General features: G+C 40.7%; 1 protein-coding gene across 1 annotated transcript; it reads left to right on the top strand.

Moving 5' to 3' along the window:
* The first annotated feature begins 4106 nt into the window (after positions 1 to 4106).
* Positions 4107 to 14621, top strand: ZNF622 (zinc finger protein 622). The gene is made up of 7 exons (XM_007426873.4): positions 4107 to 4374; positions 5448 to 6062; positions 7313 to 7573; positions 8399 to 8561; positions 10241 to 10353; positions 13449 to 13592; positions 14346 to 14621. Exons 1-7 carry the CDS (start codon positions 4341 to 4343, stop codon positions 14471 to 14473), a joined length of 1458 nt encoding a protein of 485 aa, XP_007426935.1. The 5' UTR covers positions 4107 to 4340; the 3' UTR covers positions 14474 to 14621.
* Positions 14622 to 16937: the final 2316 nt, after the last annotated feature.

The raw sequence follows: 16937 nt of genomic DNA, 5'->3' as shown, positions 1-16937 counted from the left end.
TTGAGTACTGAATGGACAACACCCACTATGGAATTTAGGAAATATGTTTTTTAAAAGGACTCTTGAAATCTGTGTATTAAGAAAATAAGTCTTTATGTGTTAGAGAATCATAAATAAGAATTTGGATTATAAGGAAAAACTGACTTTTAAAGTATTGATTCAAAATCTAATGTGTAGTTATAAGGCAGCAAAAAGGCACTGGTGGCTATACTTTTTATCCATTTAAAATAAAATATTGTGAGGGAAATACCAGGATACAGAGCTATGTCAACTGTTTTTTTTTTAATGTAATTAATTTCTATAACCTGCTCACATAAAAGATATCCTGGTGGCTTTCAATATGACATCATAAAAAAACATTTATAAGCTAAAAATAGGCCATGAGGCAAGCTGAAATAACTTTTGTAGCAACTCCCTAAAGCTAGCGTAGGCAACTTGGTGCTATCCAGACATTTGGGACTATCATTTCATAATACTGTACATGACTTTTATTTTGGATATAGTTTTGGTAGACAATAATACTCCCAAAACTTGGGTTAAAAATTCTCTGCAAAATATCCTGCAGCTTTTTCTTTGCAAAATATATTTAAAGGAAGAGTCCGATTTCAATTTTGTACAGTGACTAAGTAAAAATATGATTCACATTTTTTACCCAGTTGGGGTGGCAGAGAACTTTTTTTTAAAGCCTAGAAGAGATCCATAATGGATAGAAATAATTTATCGGAGTAGGATGGCAAAGATACAGAACAAGTAGTGTGCAAAATTCATGCAACAAGTGTGAAGTAAACCTGTAGATACATTTATACAAGCTTCTAGACCTGATGTTTCAACTGTACCTTATATACCAATATTGTTTAATCTGCTATTAGCTTGCTTGCTTGCTTATTAATTAATTAAATTTCTCCCCGTCCATCTCCCCCCATTCATTTGCCTGAATGGAACCCTTATGCTAACTGGGTTGAGAAATACAGACCTGAGCATTAAGAGTTCACTAAATCTCTTCACATCTAATCATTGTGTTCAGTTATATGTGTACCTTGCTTTCATGATCAAGAACTCAGATAAACCATAGAAACACACCAAGTCATGAATAGGAAATGGACTATTGGGGTATACTTGTTGAGGTAAAAATCCCCTCAATTTCATGTTTATTAGGTAGGATTCCAAATACTTGTCTGAATTCAGTGTACTGATGTCATAGTAGCCATATTTGAGAAAAAGAACATTTATAATGTTCATTGCAAAACAGCTAAGCTACCATTCATCAGGAAATAGTACATCTTTTATGGACAGAGGCATACAGGGGTGGTAGTGATTTAATCAAAGTCCCACCCCTTTAGTAGGTGTGTTGGTATCACACAAATATACAAAAGAGGGTTTTAGTCACCCCACCCGCCACTTTGCAGATTTTGCCCTCTCTGTGTGGTTATAGAGTTGAGTGTTTCTTATCAAACTGCATATTACGTTTTGTGCCATACCAGCTTGCTGCTTTGTTTGGCATCGATTTCTAAAGCAATTGTCTTCCTCTCTCTTTTCTCTGCTCATAAGTCTTTCATAAGAAAAAATATATATTTGCCAACCTTAGCAAGTGGCACCAGGAAAAAAAATGGATTTCATTTAGAGTTAAATTGTGTGGGGTTTTTTCAATCTTATATGAATATTCCCAGTCATTTATTTAATAATTTCCCCCTTCTGTCATTTTAAACATTAGAAGTTGGAATTTTAGGAAGTGCTACTCTCAAGGCTTTTGAGGTCCACATGCACCTCCAGGCATCAAGTTGGCCTCTTGTATTCTTAAGAATTAATAGATATATTTGTTTCAGTTACTTATTTAGGACTTGAATTTAAATCATTTAGATTTAGGGCTAAGCAGTGAGGTGGCTATGTTTGCTGATGCTACAAAACTGTCCAGGGTATAAAAAATAAGCAGGGATTGTGAGGAACTCAAAAGCGATCTCTCCAAAATGGATGAATATGTTTCAAACTGACGAATTCAGTTCAATATAAATAAGTACAAAGTATGTATGTATGTATGTATTTAGCTGCCCATCTCACCTACATGACTCTGGGTGGCTCACATAGTTGAAACACAAACAAATACAAATAAATGACCAAACAAAATCATTAAATTCAATTAAAACCATCAAACATAATCCATGGGGGAATGCAGTCCATACATTACAAACCACGCAACCATTTTGCAAGCTACCTATCTTCCCCAGATCCCCAAGCATGATGGCAAAGCCATGTCTTCAGGGTCTTCCAGAAAGCCAATGATGTTGACACCAAAAAAAAAAAAATCCTTATTAATTAGCTCTAAAGAGTCACAGTGCACAGCTTGATTCAGATGTTAACCCAGCATGCAGCTGCAGAGAAGGATGATGCCGTATTTAGAATCATTAGGAGAATAGAACTCCAAAAACAATAATGCCTTTATATAAATCTCTGGTGAGAGCACACTTTAAGTATTATGTACACACCTGAAGAAGGATAGGATACATCTAGGAAAGATATGAAAAAGAACTACTAAAATTGTTAGGGGCCTGCAGCAGGTTCCATATGAGAGAAGACTGCAACAATTGAGGTTTTTCAGCTTGGAATGAAGGAGGGTAAGATGAGACATGGTAGAAGCCTATAAAATCATAAGTAATGTGGAGAGAAAAATTTTCTTGATCTCTCACAAGATTAGAATTTGAGGACATCCACTAAAGCCGCATACCTGCTCTTTCAGTCTAATGAAAGGAAATGCTTTTTTACAGAGCGCACAACTGGAATTTGCTGTCCGCGGTTGTAGTGATGGCAGTCAATCTGACGGTTCTAAAAGGTGACTGAATGGGGTCATGGAGGATCGTGGTATCAATGGCTACTACTATTGATTAATACCTGAATCATAGGCCACAGCCTTCAGTACTAATTGCTGGGAGGCGACAGCGGAAGGGGACAATCCCTCTCCAGTTGAGGTCTGTCAGTTTCCCAAATTCATCCAATTGGCCGAAGTTTGACACAAAATGCTAGACAATATGGACTTTAGCTTCTGAAGGAGGAGGGGGAGCAAGGGGCAGCAAAGCACAACACACACTGAGATATCAACACACAAAAATGCCACCCATTTGGCTGGTTACTGACAATATGAGCAGGAATCTTCTTCTATACTTAAAAAGGCCAGCTAGCCTATATACGGAAGTGCAGCTGACTGTGAGATGCAGTGCCTGATTTGGATATTTGCTAGATGAGGATTGTATAGCAAGATCTTCTTTTGACTTAGATTAACACTCCACATTTCATCGTATTAGTGCTGTACAAGGAGAATCAGATTTTCCTTTGACCAAAATGCTGGTCAGTGAAATGCAGTCGCAGTCTTCTCACCAAACTTGATTTAGGGCTGTGCAACACTTTAGATTCAAAGGGGAAAATGTGATTCTGAGCACACACGAGCGGGCACATAGCACCTTTTGAAAAACCTTAAAGGCATATTTTTCTGGACTCACGTAGTAAGCCCAAGGTTCTTTGATAAAGTGATTGGTGCAACTAAAAAATACCCAAGGTTTAAAACTACTGACCTAGTACAAAACCAGCTAATAAAAAAAAAAAAAAGACATTTAAAAGCAGTAATTTGCCCAACCCTGTACGCTCCAATTGCGTGGCCATTCAGCAACTGCCAAAACAGGAAAGCCTGTTCGACCAGATTCGTCTCATCATTATAATTGTCTTCAGTCACCGGTGTGCAGTGCAATGTTCGGCACTCCCCTTGGACTTAAAAACAGGGAAAAAAGACAAATCTCTGATCTCTCCCTCTCTCAAATGTAATTAGGAGCGGGCCCTTCCAAGTGCCTGGACCTCGGATATATTTGTGGTGTTGTTTTTTTCCTTCCCAATTCCCACAAGCCACGGATAAGGGCAGCCCCGCTGGTTGCAGTCCCCACCGTGGGGGCGTCCGAGGAAAAGACGCCGAACTCGCGCAGACGGCTTCTAATGGTGCTCTTTCCCGTATTCTTTCCTTCTCTCGTCCTGAACGCAAAGGCGGGCGACCGTAGCGAGGCAGTTGGTCCTCCAGGCCTGCAGAGGGGGCAAATGCGGAAGCAGCTTCAGGATGCCCACCTGCTCCTCTTACCCGGAAGCGACAAGAGCAGCTTCGCGGTGGAGCTTTTGCCATTTAACCTCTGCGCGGATCCCCGGAGCAGCGTGGTGCCGCGTGTTCGGAACTGCCTTGCGCGCAGAGGACGTCGAGCGAGACCGAGCGGCCTTGTCCTCCAGCTGAGCCCTGTTTCCCCGGCGTTCTCCCGCCTTGGCTTGAGCTCCCGTGAGCCGTTCGGCGCTGCTGGTCGGCATTCAGCCAGGCTATGAGCGGCGCGCCGCCTTCCCTTGGAGCGCCAGGTAGGCTGAGGCGCGCGCCCGGTTTCGCGCAACGAATTCTGCTGAAGCGTCCAACAGACCTTTCCTCCTCCTCCTCTGAGCCATCTTTGCTTGCCCCGATCACGATCCCCCCTCAGCACGCCCAGGCGGTTACAGGGCGCGCCCGAGGTGGACAGGCCACAGAGGACTGTGCCTTGATGGCGGTGTGCGTGGGAGATCAGCCCCAGCCCGGGATATGGAGGTCTCCCACTGTGGTCGCCTCAGTACTCCTGCCACAATATGACAAGACAAGAGCGGCCTGTGCTTGTGCTAGACTTCTTCAAGGGGCGGCAACCCAAACGGGGCGCTTGTCTGGGTCCGAGTGGCCGCGGTGTTTGACTTTGATGAAAGCAGAGTTGCATCTCCATGTGGGGCTTGTTTGGAGGGGAGGGGAAGGACTAGTGTGAACAATTATGTCCTAAGATACATCTCTGTGCTTACTAGTGGGAATAATAATCTTGGTACCTGATAATCTTCTGCTGCCAAGTGCTGAATGCCAGTGGGAGAAATTTAACCCTTTAACTATGAGGCCAAATACAATTTGCCATCCCGCAAGTAAAACTGCAGTCTTGCCAAGGGGTTGACAGAAATCTTGATTTCTTTCTTTGTAGTCCAAAGTAGAGAGTAGAACAGGGTGTTTCTGTTGATGGTTTTTAGTTTGATGGGTGAGTGTGTTATATTATGTATATCTGACCTTTTCCCCAAATCAGTGAGGCTCAAGAATAATTGAATGAATTCTATCATATTCTTAAATTTGAATTAACACAACTGCAGAGACCTGCACCATTGAAAAATATATTTTGGAGAATACCCCCTGACTTCTATAAAATATCTATCCCCTGACTTCTTAAAATAAGGCAACTTTGACTTCCAGGAATGCTATAACTCCTATTGTCAAGTGTGCTGGCTAAACATTGGGAGTTGTAGTTCAATATGCCAGGATGGAGCAACGATGGGAATGTCTGAAATAGACTTGTATCTAAAGTAACTAGTTAAGCCAAATTTCTTTCAGTTCAACTTCTGTTAGTGTATTTACTTGTTTCCTTTCTTTCCAGCTCCAGCATCATACACCTGCATCACTTGCCGAGTAACTATCAAGGATGCAGAAGTTCAGCGGGCCCACTATAAGTCTGACTGGCACAGGTATAACCTAAAGAGAAAAGTCGCTGAGATGCCCCCTGTCACTGCTGAGAACTTTCAAGAGAGGGTTCTAGCTCAGAGAGCAGGGCTGGAGGAGCAGAACAAGGCCACTGCAACTTACTGTGTGGCTTGCAGCAAGAGGTTTTCCAATTTCAACGCATATGCAAACCATCTGAAGTCCAGGAAGCATTTGGAGCTTGAGAAGAAAGCTGTCCAAGCTATCAGCAAGAAAGTGGAACTGTTGAATGAGAAGAATTTGGAGAAAGGCCTTGCTCAAGAGAATGTTGACAAAGATACTGTGAACACTGCTATCCAGCAAGCCATCAAAGCTCAGCCATCCTCATCTCCAAAGAAGGTTCCCTTGTCTGCAGATGCCATTGGCTTTTCTTTCAGGGAAGAAAGTACCAGTTCGCTTCAGAAAAAAGAGCACATGGAAAAACCACCCCGATTACATTGGTTTGCACAACAGGCCAAGAAGTTGGCACAACAGCAGTCTGATGATGAAGGGAAGGAGGAAGATATGGAGGAAGGTAACAGCAAGAGCAGTCTAAACTAGAAGCAGGGAAATGTGGATATTGTAGCTGGGAGGAAGTCCTGTGCAATGTCCAGTTTGGAACCCTAAAAGCCTGTTTGCATCTTCCAGCTACACTGGGCTGCAGTATTTAATCAGATATTTGGGTTATTTGTTGGAATATGGATTTGTTCCTAAATGCACTTGCTATGGAATAATCCCCACTGAACAATAGGCTTGTTCATGGATAAACAGTCATAAGATTGGGCTGAACAAAAAACATATTAATTAAAAGATGGTGTCATGTAAACAGGCATGTAATTTTTTTTAAAGGAAGCAAAATTAGAATACATAGAGTACCATAAAAACTGAAAACACGATCTTTAAGAGGATTTTTTTTTTTGCTCCTCCCCAGAAGAAACATTTTGTGTCATGTCCTCTAAATTGTATATAATTCTGAAGCAGTGCTTTGCTGCTTCAGAGAGAGATTTATTGTTTAATCAATTAATTGTTTTATTGTTGAATCAATACATGTAGTTTTGGCTGAAATCTTTTTTCAGTGGGCCAAAATTACTTCATGTAGTCTGCTACAAGGATTGCTCCATTGCCATGAAAGCCTTGATTCTAAGAGCTAGCCATGAGGGAGAATATCTTGGGTCATGTTATGAGCTGATTAACATATACTGAATTTTACTAGTTACCTTTGATCCATCTTGCAGAATATTCACCAAACTATAACCACTGCTGTTCTGGCCTGAGTTGGAATATAGGGCTAATGAATTTGATTTTTTATTTCAAAAAGATGTTTTGGAGCTCACAGATGTGGCACCTGTCTGCCAGTCTTTAAAGGAACTGTATCATTTCCCTGCAGAGAGTAGCTGCATGTTGCTGGGTAAAATTTTGGCTGCTTTAAAGAGTTGTTGACAGGTGCTCTATGTGTATCACCAGGTGCTCCAAAGCATTTTGTCTGAATTATTTTCAAAGCACTATCTTATTAGAATGTATTTTTGAAAAGCGTTCGGGTTTATGTATTGTCTTAAGAAAACAACACTTCACAGAGAAGAGGTGGTGAGGAACTGGGCTTGTTGAGTAGTAAAGTCAAACATTGGAATCTGTGTCCAATTTTTTCAAGTGATTGAAAAATCCAGTTTTGAAACACTTACCTGAACACTATCCTTTCCTTAATTATAAGATCTCGTAGCATACTGATGACATGCATCTTCTTAACGCAATTAAACCAGCTTAAGCTTTTGCTTTGATTTCTTGTAGAAGGCTGGGAGGATGTAGACTCAGGTGAAGACATGGAGTCTGAAGAAGAAGAGGAAGAGAGAATCCCAGATGAAGCAGAAGACAGTGTACCTGGGCATGATGGGGTTGAAGCTGATGCAATTCCTCTAACAGAGTGCTTGTTCTGTTCTCATCATTCAAGTTCTCTCATGAAGAATGTAGCCCACATGACAAAAGTCCATAGTTTTTTTATTCCAGACATAGAATATCTTGTAGATTTCAGAGGATTGATCAAGTACTTAGGTAAGTCTGTCAGAGCTTTCTCCCTCTTAAGCAGATAAACACTGTTACTGATTTTTAAGAAAATCGTATATGGTATTTGTCTCAGTGTTTCTCATTATATATGACTGATTAACGAGTATGACATTTTTTAACAAATCACATTTTTGTCGATGTAGATGGGATTTTTAATGTCAACTTAGTTAGGATTGGTGTGGATGATGCTTTAAGAGTATATGTCAAACAGCATAAAGTGTCATCCTGTGGGCAGAAGTTGACCTCTAGAGATAAAGACTATTCAATATAGATCCAGACTGTTAGTTTTTCTCCCTAGAATTTAATGCCAATTAATGAACTTGATCTTACATCAGAATAAAATTGAGCATGCAAACATTGGGCAGCATATCTATAGGCTTTGTGCAAATTGTAGATGCAGGTAGTCCTCAGGTTACAACCAATCATTCAGCAACTGTCAAGTTACGGTGGAGCTGAACAAATGGTTCTTACAAACAGTCCTCAGAGTTCCAGCCGTCATCCTTATTTTACCTGTTTATAATTGCCTTTGCTGTCATAGACAACTTCTTTAATGATAAATAGTTTTCTAATAGTTAACATCTAAGCATGGGGCAAAACATTGCTGATTGCAAATCTGGTGTTTTGTCAAGATGTTTGGTGTTTCCATAATATGTAAAAGAAGGTGAGGGTGCAGGGTCAGTGTAAAAGCTGAATGAAGATTCTTGACAGCAGTGGGGACAGAAGGAAGTTTGGTCATAAATGCTAGGATACAATTAATATTTTGAATTCATGTAAGATCAGAGGGCAATTTTTATCCCCCTTCTCAATACACAGGAGAGAAGATTGGGGTTGGGAAAGTCTGCCTTTGGTGCAATGAGAAGGGGAAGTCCTTTTACACAACTAAAGCCGTGCAGGCACATATGAATGACAAAAGCCATTGCAAGCTCTTCACGGAGGGAGATGCTGCTTTGGAATTTGCAGACTTCTATGATTTCAGGTAGGAGTTGCATTGCTGGTGAGAAACTTTGAATGTTTGGCTTAAGTAAAGATCTCATGTTGATGGTGCAGTCCTGGGCTTGGCTCATGTACGTGATCAATCCTCTTATAGGTAACCAAAATTATAAGACTACTTCCTAAGTTAGTGCTATTATCCTCTATCAGTTACTTGGGAATCACATGGAATGTAATCTTTTTATAAATGGGACCCACAGCAAAACATTGCGGGGTAGAATGCCCCTATTTTGCTTACAACCCTGCCTTCTTGGCTCTTGGAGAACTGAGCTTCCATTAGTATCTATGATTGTGCTTGCCTGTTGAGCTTGTGTTCCCTATAGTAGTGCAGATATGGGCATTGCAGATGCAGCGAATACAGCAGTGCAAGCATTTGCATTGGCCTTTTGAAACTCAGGGGCACATCTCCATCCTGTGTGCCTGCATTTTGAGAAGTCAGATGGGGTGTCCATTTCTTCTTCCTTTATGTGAATTATAAATATGCTTTATAACAATACACTTTACAAACCTACTGATAGCTTATTCAGTAGGAAGGAAAATAGTTTATTAAAGGGCATCGTGTCTCTTGTCCCTGCTTAAAAGAAGCGTTTCTTAAAGCTGTATCTGTTAGATCCTCATTCTTTTGCCCCATGATATGGATGTAGCATGATTAAAACAAGACTAGAATAGCACATTATCCAATCCTCCTGCGACTGTACCATTCTAGAGTAAGTTGGAAGGTCCCACATTGATTCCCTACGTGTAAAATACCAATTTGTTAGAGTGAGAGCTAGGCTACACATTATCCTCATGCAATCCTGCCCCTGTGATATACAAGGTAAAGGGGGGAAAAAGAAAAAAAGCCTCCAGAGTGCCTTTTCTTGCATCTAGTGCACTTTTATTACCTTTATGAGTTACTAGCTATCCCTGTTTCAGGAATCATTTTGTCTAGGACAGTGTTTCTCAACCTTGGCAACTTTAAGATAGGTGGACTTCAACTCTCAGAATTCCCCAGCCAGCCATGCTGGCTGGGGAATTCTGGGAGTTGAAGTCCACCTATCTTAAAGTTGCCAAGGTTGAGAAACACTGGTCTAGGAGTATTACTTTGCACCTGAATCATCTATTCTGATAGTAGCAGTCTGAAAAAAAAAAAATCACCGACAATCTATTTCTGTTTATTTAAAGCAATTACTGAATTCCCTGCTCATTAGTTAAAAAGGCTACAGGAGCGGCTTACAGATCAGTAACAAATGAAAATATTCCCTGATCTTAGTCTCACTGTGATAAAATACATGATACAAGGAAAAGGGACAGGGAGGCACTAATTTTAATGATCAAGATTCTTACATCCATCAGCTATAGTGCAGATATCATGACTGGAGTGTAGCCAGAGATTGTTAGTTCTCAAAGCTCAACCGACAGGGTGGAAGCAGCTCAAAGAGAAGAGGAACCAAAAATTGCTACTCTCTTAATTGAATGCATGACACCCCAGGAGGCAGGATTAGGGCAGATCTGTTTTTCTTCATCTTGAGCAAGCTACTTTTCTCCTTGGTCTCAAAGCTCCCATGGTTATATTTGTGAGCAGCACAAGGCTTTCATTTTCAGACTGAGTTATAACAGCCATTTTTTCAGAGACAGTCTCCTCTCATTTTTTAAGGCAAAATGTTGGCCCTTGCCCTTTTATAGGAGCAGTTATCCTGACTACCAAGAAGGGGAAGATGTGGAGATGCCCGAACAACTGCCATCAGAGAAGAAATTGGACTACGATGATGAAACTATGGAGCTGATTTTACCTTCAGGTATGTGATACTATGGAAGTAAACCATGATTGTCCTACTAGGCTAGCTTTCTATCACTGCAATTTAGAGGGATGCCATAGCTAGCGTGGGGCAGGGTGGGGGGGAATACATAGCTGGTTTCTAGATTTGTTGTTTGGTTATCTGCCTTTCTATGAAATACTTATGATTTTGTACCTATTCCACATGTGCCAGAACACAAGAAACTGCTACGTGGATTGCCCTTGGTCTAAGACAAGGTTGCTGGCTGGGGAATTCTGGAAGTTCAAGTCTGCACATCTTAAAGTTGCTAAGATTAAGAAACACTGGTCTATGAATTGGTTACTGGTAGCAGATTGATTCCCTGAGAGAGGCTCCTTTGGTTAGTTAGGAGCCCAGAGTAAGCTGAGATGCATTTCAGAGAGCAGGTTCTCTTGGAGGAGGGGACTGGCTAGCAACTATTTTGTAAGGGCAACATTATTCTGGACTCATTTCTCTTTTCTCTCATTTTCTTTTCACACTAATTAGCTCACAAAATTAGGTGTTGATAAAGACTTTTGCATTGTCTTTAACCTGAAGGAGGAGTGTCGCCTCTAAAAAGATATTAGCCATGTGAATGACAGTTCCCTAAGCGCCAGGAATTGCAATCTGTAATTATCACAGTCAATTAAAAAAAGACCTTGTTGATTACAGTGGATGTACTTCAACATGCTGAATGTGTTCCAGCACATAGTCTGAAGGTACATGACGCAACAACTGAACCCTAAGCATATCTGGGTCCGGTCAGTGCTTTAGTAGATTACCTAGGGAAGTCTATGTGCACTGCCTTGAATTAAATATTGGAAGAAAAGTGGGCTATAATTATACTAAATAGAGTAAATATACTTTTCATTGCAACAATTAGATAATCAGATTACTTCCCTTTTGGATGTAGGAATCTGATTTGAATTTTTGCAATGCACTTTACATGGGACTGCCCTTGAAACCACCCAGAAGCTCTAACTGGTTCAGTATGCAGTGGCACAAACAAATATAGGCACACCTTGGTACATCAATGAAACCCCAGTGCTCTGTGAGCTTCACTGGCTCCCTATGGATTTCTGGGTTTAATTCAGTGTGCTGGTTATCACCTACAGAGCCCTTCAGGGCACAGGGCTGGGTTACGTGTGGAGCTGCCCGTCTTCAATTGTCTCTGTCCCAAAAGATCCAGCAGGATGGGCAGGCTTCGGGTCCCTTCTTTGAAACAACATCACCTGGCGGGAACCATGGGTGTGCACAACACCTGCCCTATGGATAATTATTCCCTCTGAAGTTTGGATGGCTCAGACCCTGCTGGCCTTCCATAAGCCCTGCAAACCTGGTTCTTTGCCCAGGCACTGAGCCAAAACACTAGATGACCCCATCCAACATTAAAGGTTTTTGCAAGGGCTGTACAGTGTTTAGCCTCTTCTGTTTCCTTTTAGTTCATTATTATTCTGTTCTTAATTTCCAGATGTTCGCTATGTTTTGTTTCTAATTTTTTTGTTTTCATGCTTCTGTACAATTATAAGCTACTCAGGGTTGCTTTATGAGTTGGGCAGCCATATAAAGCAAATAAGCATAGAAACAAACAAATAAATTTGCAAGTACCAAATGTTCCCAAGAGACTAAGTTATGAAAAAAACATTAACTGCATTTATATGATTTCCTCACCATGATTTAGGAGTGTGCCATTGTGCCAGTTAGCTCCTGTCCCCACCCAGACTGCTCAAAAGCAGCCTCCATTGATTGTTTAAATGAGATTTTTATCTGCCTGTGGCACTTTGCCCTTGCTAAGCAAAAAAGGAGTCAGTTTGTTTGAAGTTCCTTTTTCTGATTCGTTTTTCAAATCATGCAACCCTTTTGAATAACATACGGGCAGCTTTTTTTTTTAATCATGGGGTCAGGGGAGGATACCAGATGGGACTTGCATCTGGATACATTAACTAGAAATGATGGTGTGTTATGTAAACCTTTCCAGTGAGCATATTGAAAGCGATAGAATTGGTTTGCAGAATTTGGCTTACCAATTTCCACACAGACTCCTAAGAGTCCTCTTGTGCTGAATTTTTTCTTTGGCTATCAGTATGCTGTCTGAGGAATAAAGAATCTTCTCCCACTCTACCTCACAAATTCAGCAAGAATGCGTCAGTGTGCTGGACACAGTTCTGCTAGGAAATGAAGCAGGTCTGCCCCTTTAAACAAGTTGGAACTACTTAGAAGCCATAGGCTATTGAGTTAATGGAGAGGAAAGTGTTCTATACTTAAAATAACAGAATGTGAATTCAATAACATTTTTTTAAAAATCAGTTCTTCAGAACTTAAACAAGTGATGTGGATGAAGTAACATGAAATATGGAATGTTGGAATTCTAACCATTCTTTTTTCTTGATTCACTAAAATGTGTTTTGGGAATAGGATGCTATGTGATTAACATTCTTTGGTACAGTTGATCTCAAGTCCTTTGATAAAGGAGAGTTACACATGAAATAAAATAAATGGCTATGTTCTAACATTTCTCTAAACAAAAGGGATTTCTAGCATATTATAGTGTAATACTTATTGGACTAAAATTTTATTGTAGGGAATTGTTTTTTTTAAAAAAAGAATCTCAGGGGCTTGTTGCTAATAACCTCTGGGATAAATAATACCTAGTTGGAACTTTATGTCTCGAAATGTATTTTATTTACCCTGGCTGGGTTAATCTCATTATACTGGATACAGCCCCATTATTCATAATTACTAGTTTATATGTTCTAAAATATTTTAATTGTTGATTATCGTATTGCATTTTATACCTAGAAGTGCATGACATGGCACGTGATATAGGCAAAATTATATACATAAATAATGTAGGGTAAGAAATAACCTGAGCATTGGAATCCAAACAGAATTTAACAGTTCTTTATCTAAGTTCCCTTTTGTGTCGAGGTAGTAGGGCCTTAGAGCATTCCACGGTGAATTTCCAGCCACTTCTGCAGTTACATGCTTTTGGGAAAGAGAATGTTCCTCAGCCTAGAGACACAGTGTTCCTGTCATTAACACAAAGGGTATTTCATATCTTTTATTGCTTTAATTTATGAATATGTTTTCTTACAAAGGTGCCAGGATTGGTCACCGTTCCTTGATGAGATATTACAAGCAGCGATTTGGTTCCTCACGAGCAGTAGCTGTTTCTAGAAATAGACAGACAGTGGGCAAAGTGTTGCAGCAGTATAAAGCCCTCGGTTGGACAAGCAACTCAGGTGAGCAGATAAAAGCAGTATGTTACATCAGCGGCTTACTAGCTTGCTTTTTTTTACTGCTTTTAACACTATTTGCAGGTAAAATATGTAAATAATAAAGAGCTTGAGAAGCATCTTCTTGAACCAGCAGCTAAATCTAGACACTGATGACAGCAGAACTCTTTTCTCACTCTCCAAACTAGATAATGTCACTTTTTCAAGGACTGCTACATTTTAATTTCATGTTTCTGGTATATAACTTACGTTGTCAGTTGTAGTAGGAATTCTTCCATGCCCCTTCTTCCCTGATTGTATTAGGGTATTTGAATATGGAGAGTGAAAATCCAGCATCATGAAACCAAAACCCTGTCGTGAGAGGGCTTTCTCCAAATTGTCTAGCTGTCAGTGGAATCCTCTCCCCCTCATGGTTATTCTACCCAAAAATGTCACTGAATTCTACTGATAGCTCAATTCATAGGAATTTCTGGCTGTACTATTGGAATCAGAATATTGGCCTAGATGGAGAGTCACTGATTTCTTTGTTGACCAGTTTGCAGGGCCAGAACAATAGGCAAATTCAGTGTAGGATAATTTCAAAATGTTTGTGAGTGTTTAGAGTGTAAAAATAGTTGCACTTCAAAGGTGACAGATTTTATGGAAGAGCACAGTATATTTTTGTAGAGTTTGTAGCAGGGTTAAGCAGCTTTGTTCATCTTAAAAATAATTATACTTTCTGGTTAAATTCAGATTTTGGCTCTTTCTCCATTACTGCAGGAGCAGCTCTGGCTCACGAGCGTGACATGCAGTACCTTCAGAGGATGAAAGCAAAGTGGATGCTGAAAACTAGCATGCAAAATAACATTACAAGGCAGAAGCATTTCCGCTCACAAGTCCAGTTCTAAGAGTGCAATAGAAAGTACTGCAGTATTGCTGCCGTGAAATTATGGCTGATGCCTTACCAGTAGTTGCATCTAAGCTGCTATTTCAAACATTTCAGTTGAATGTTGTCAACCAGACTTAAGATCAATAAAGCATATGCATAAAAATGTATTGTAATTGGTCACAGTATTGATTCCCAATCATGTGTACTACATAGCTGGATTTGTTAAGCTGTACCTCTTGTCTGGGGCTTTCAGATAATATGCATAGTTCTGGCTTGACACTTGAAACTGTTTCACACATACTAGTTTTGTGAACCATTTTGCATCCTGGTTGGTAAGTCACCATTACCCATGTATGAAAACCCCATCTAATTAGCAACTCACTGAGAATAAGTCTGAATTGGAGATTGCCTGCCTTGCACTATTAAACACAATGCTCAAGCAGTTCTTTGCTATTCCCAAAGGTAAACTGAGGTGGTAAAACATCCCAGATGGCTAGAAGGGGTTGTGGGAACAATTTCATTAATCTTCTGATAAATGAGTGTTTTATGGTTGGCAATGCTCTCCCTACATCATTTTGTCAAGATGCCAGTGGCATGCAGTATTTCCAAAATTCCAGTTGAGGTTACTAGCCCCAAAATGTTGTGGACCTTTACACTTGGCCAAATTACCACTGCGTGGTTTAGCATGTCATGTAGGCACAATTCTCATAATTGATTTAATGCTACATTTATATTGGGCTTGTACTGAAAGTGGAAGGCAGATCTATAAATTACTATCTAATGTAAAACAGGTGAGTTTTTATAAATCTTCCAGTTAAACTAACTGAATACAGTGGTACCTTGGGATACGAACTTAATCCGTTCCGTGACTCTGGGCGTATCCCGAGTCGGTCGTAACCCGAAGGAAATTTCCCCATAGGGTTCAATGTAAATCCGGTTAATCCGTTCTGCCCTCCAAATTTGGTCGCACCCCGAAGCAAATTTTCCCATAAGGTTCAATGTAACTACCGTTAATCTGTTCTGGCGTCTGTGGACCACGCATCAGGGGCGCGAAAATGGCCGGGCGCAGCATGGTGGGAAAACGGCTGGGCGCGGCGTAGCACAGCGGGAAAACGGCCGGGCGCAGCGTGGCGCGAAAACGGCCGGGTGTGGTGCGAAAACGGGCGCAGCGCGGTGGGAAAATGGCCGGGCACGGCGTGAAAACGGCGGGGCGCGGCACCATGCGGCGCAAAAACAGCCGGGTGCCGTGCGGCGCGGCGGAAAAATGGCCGCGGACCACATGTCGGGCGGAAAAATGGCCGCGGGCCACGTGTCAGGGGCGGAAAAATGGCCATACCCCGAGGCGGAGTTCGCACATCGAGGTAAATTTTTGCGGCCGGAGCTGGTCGTAACCCGAAAAGTTCGTTAGTAGAGGCGTTCGTATCCCGAGGTACCACTGTAGCTTTAAATAATTAGTTAGAAAGAGGCATCTCACTTGGAGGGACATTTCTCAAGCAATACCATATGTGACTGCATCATAAGTGACCTTTCTCATTGCAAAATGACCGGGCATACAATTAACATTTATTACATTCAAATTATGTTGCTCAAAAAGATGAAAATAAGGAGAATGTGAATCAACAAGATGGAACTGCCTGACCTCTGAGTATAATGCTCACTCATTCTTGGCTTGACAGCTGTAATGTTTGCATTCATTTGCAATGGAGTTATGTCCTAGTTTTGCAAAATATTTCCCTCTTAAACAGTTTGCTATATAATCTCATGTAAAAATCATCCAGTACTAAATGCATTCATCGTGCTTGTTTGGGTTTGGTTTTTGTTTTTTTCCTCTTTCTCACTAGAATAACAATGAAAATGACTACAAAACACTTGAGGCCCGGTAACAAATTGGCCCCTTATATTCAGACCCCTGTGGTACTGCATTCCTTGCAACTTTATTAGGTATAGAAATCTTGACTGGTTATTCTGTAAGCAGAAAATAGAAGACCAGCTGCTGGTGACTTGGAGATTGTGGTGAACTAGTTAGTACTGGTAAGTAGTTGGTAAGAAAGGGAGGCCCATGGTCATGCTAACAGTGGTACAGTGTGCATATACCCCAAATCCATCATGCTATTGCCTCTTGTGTTAAGCAGCATTATCCAGAGTGCAGAAAAAGAGTAAGCAATAGTAGGCAGAGATGAAAAAGAAAAAAAAAGGGGGGGACAACTAGAATACATCAATGCCATTTATTATACTTTTTCCATTCTTGCAAATTATCTTTTCTTCCACCACAGTCATACACCCCTTCATTACCTTTTGTTCTTTAGCAGCATGGCATTTTAAGTTTCAATAGAATATATACAGAATCTTTCCTTCCATAACTTTGCAGCAGCAGAATTTATAAAAACTTGACTCAAAGTAAGTCTAATTCTTTTATCCCTGCCCTCCTTGAAGGAAAGGAGAACGCCTCTTGGTATGCCTGTGATCAAATTTCCCAGCAAAGC

This window comes from Python bivittatus, unplaced genomic scaffold, assembly GCF_059951505.1.
Source record: "Python bivittatus isolate LINGU-HERP-01145 unplaced genomic scaffold, Pbiv_v1 ctg000840_np1212, whole genome shotgun sequence".
Taxonomy (NCBI): Eukaryota; Metazoa; Chordata; class Lepidosauria; order Squamata; family Pythonidae; genus Python; species Python bivittatus.
The sequence above is the reverse complement of the archived record's forward strand: the minus strand, read 5'-3'. Positions and strand labels throughout refer to the sequence as shown.

Bases quoted from the DNA above. Each gene is read 5' to 3' on its own strand.
- ZNF622 (XM_007426873.4), top strand. From the start codon at position 4,341: ATGAGCGGCGCGCCGCCTTCCCTTGGAGCGCCAG. The intron at 7,574-8,398 runs GTAAGTCTGTCA...CTCAATACACAG, and splicing joins AGGATTGATCAAGTACTTAG to GAGAGAAGATTGGGGTTGGG. The intron at 13,593-14,345 runs GTGAGCAGATAA...CCATTACTGCAG, and splicing joins CGGTTGGACAAGCAACTCAG to GAGCAGCTCTGGCTCACGAG.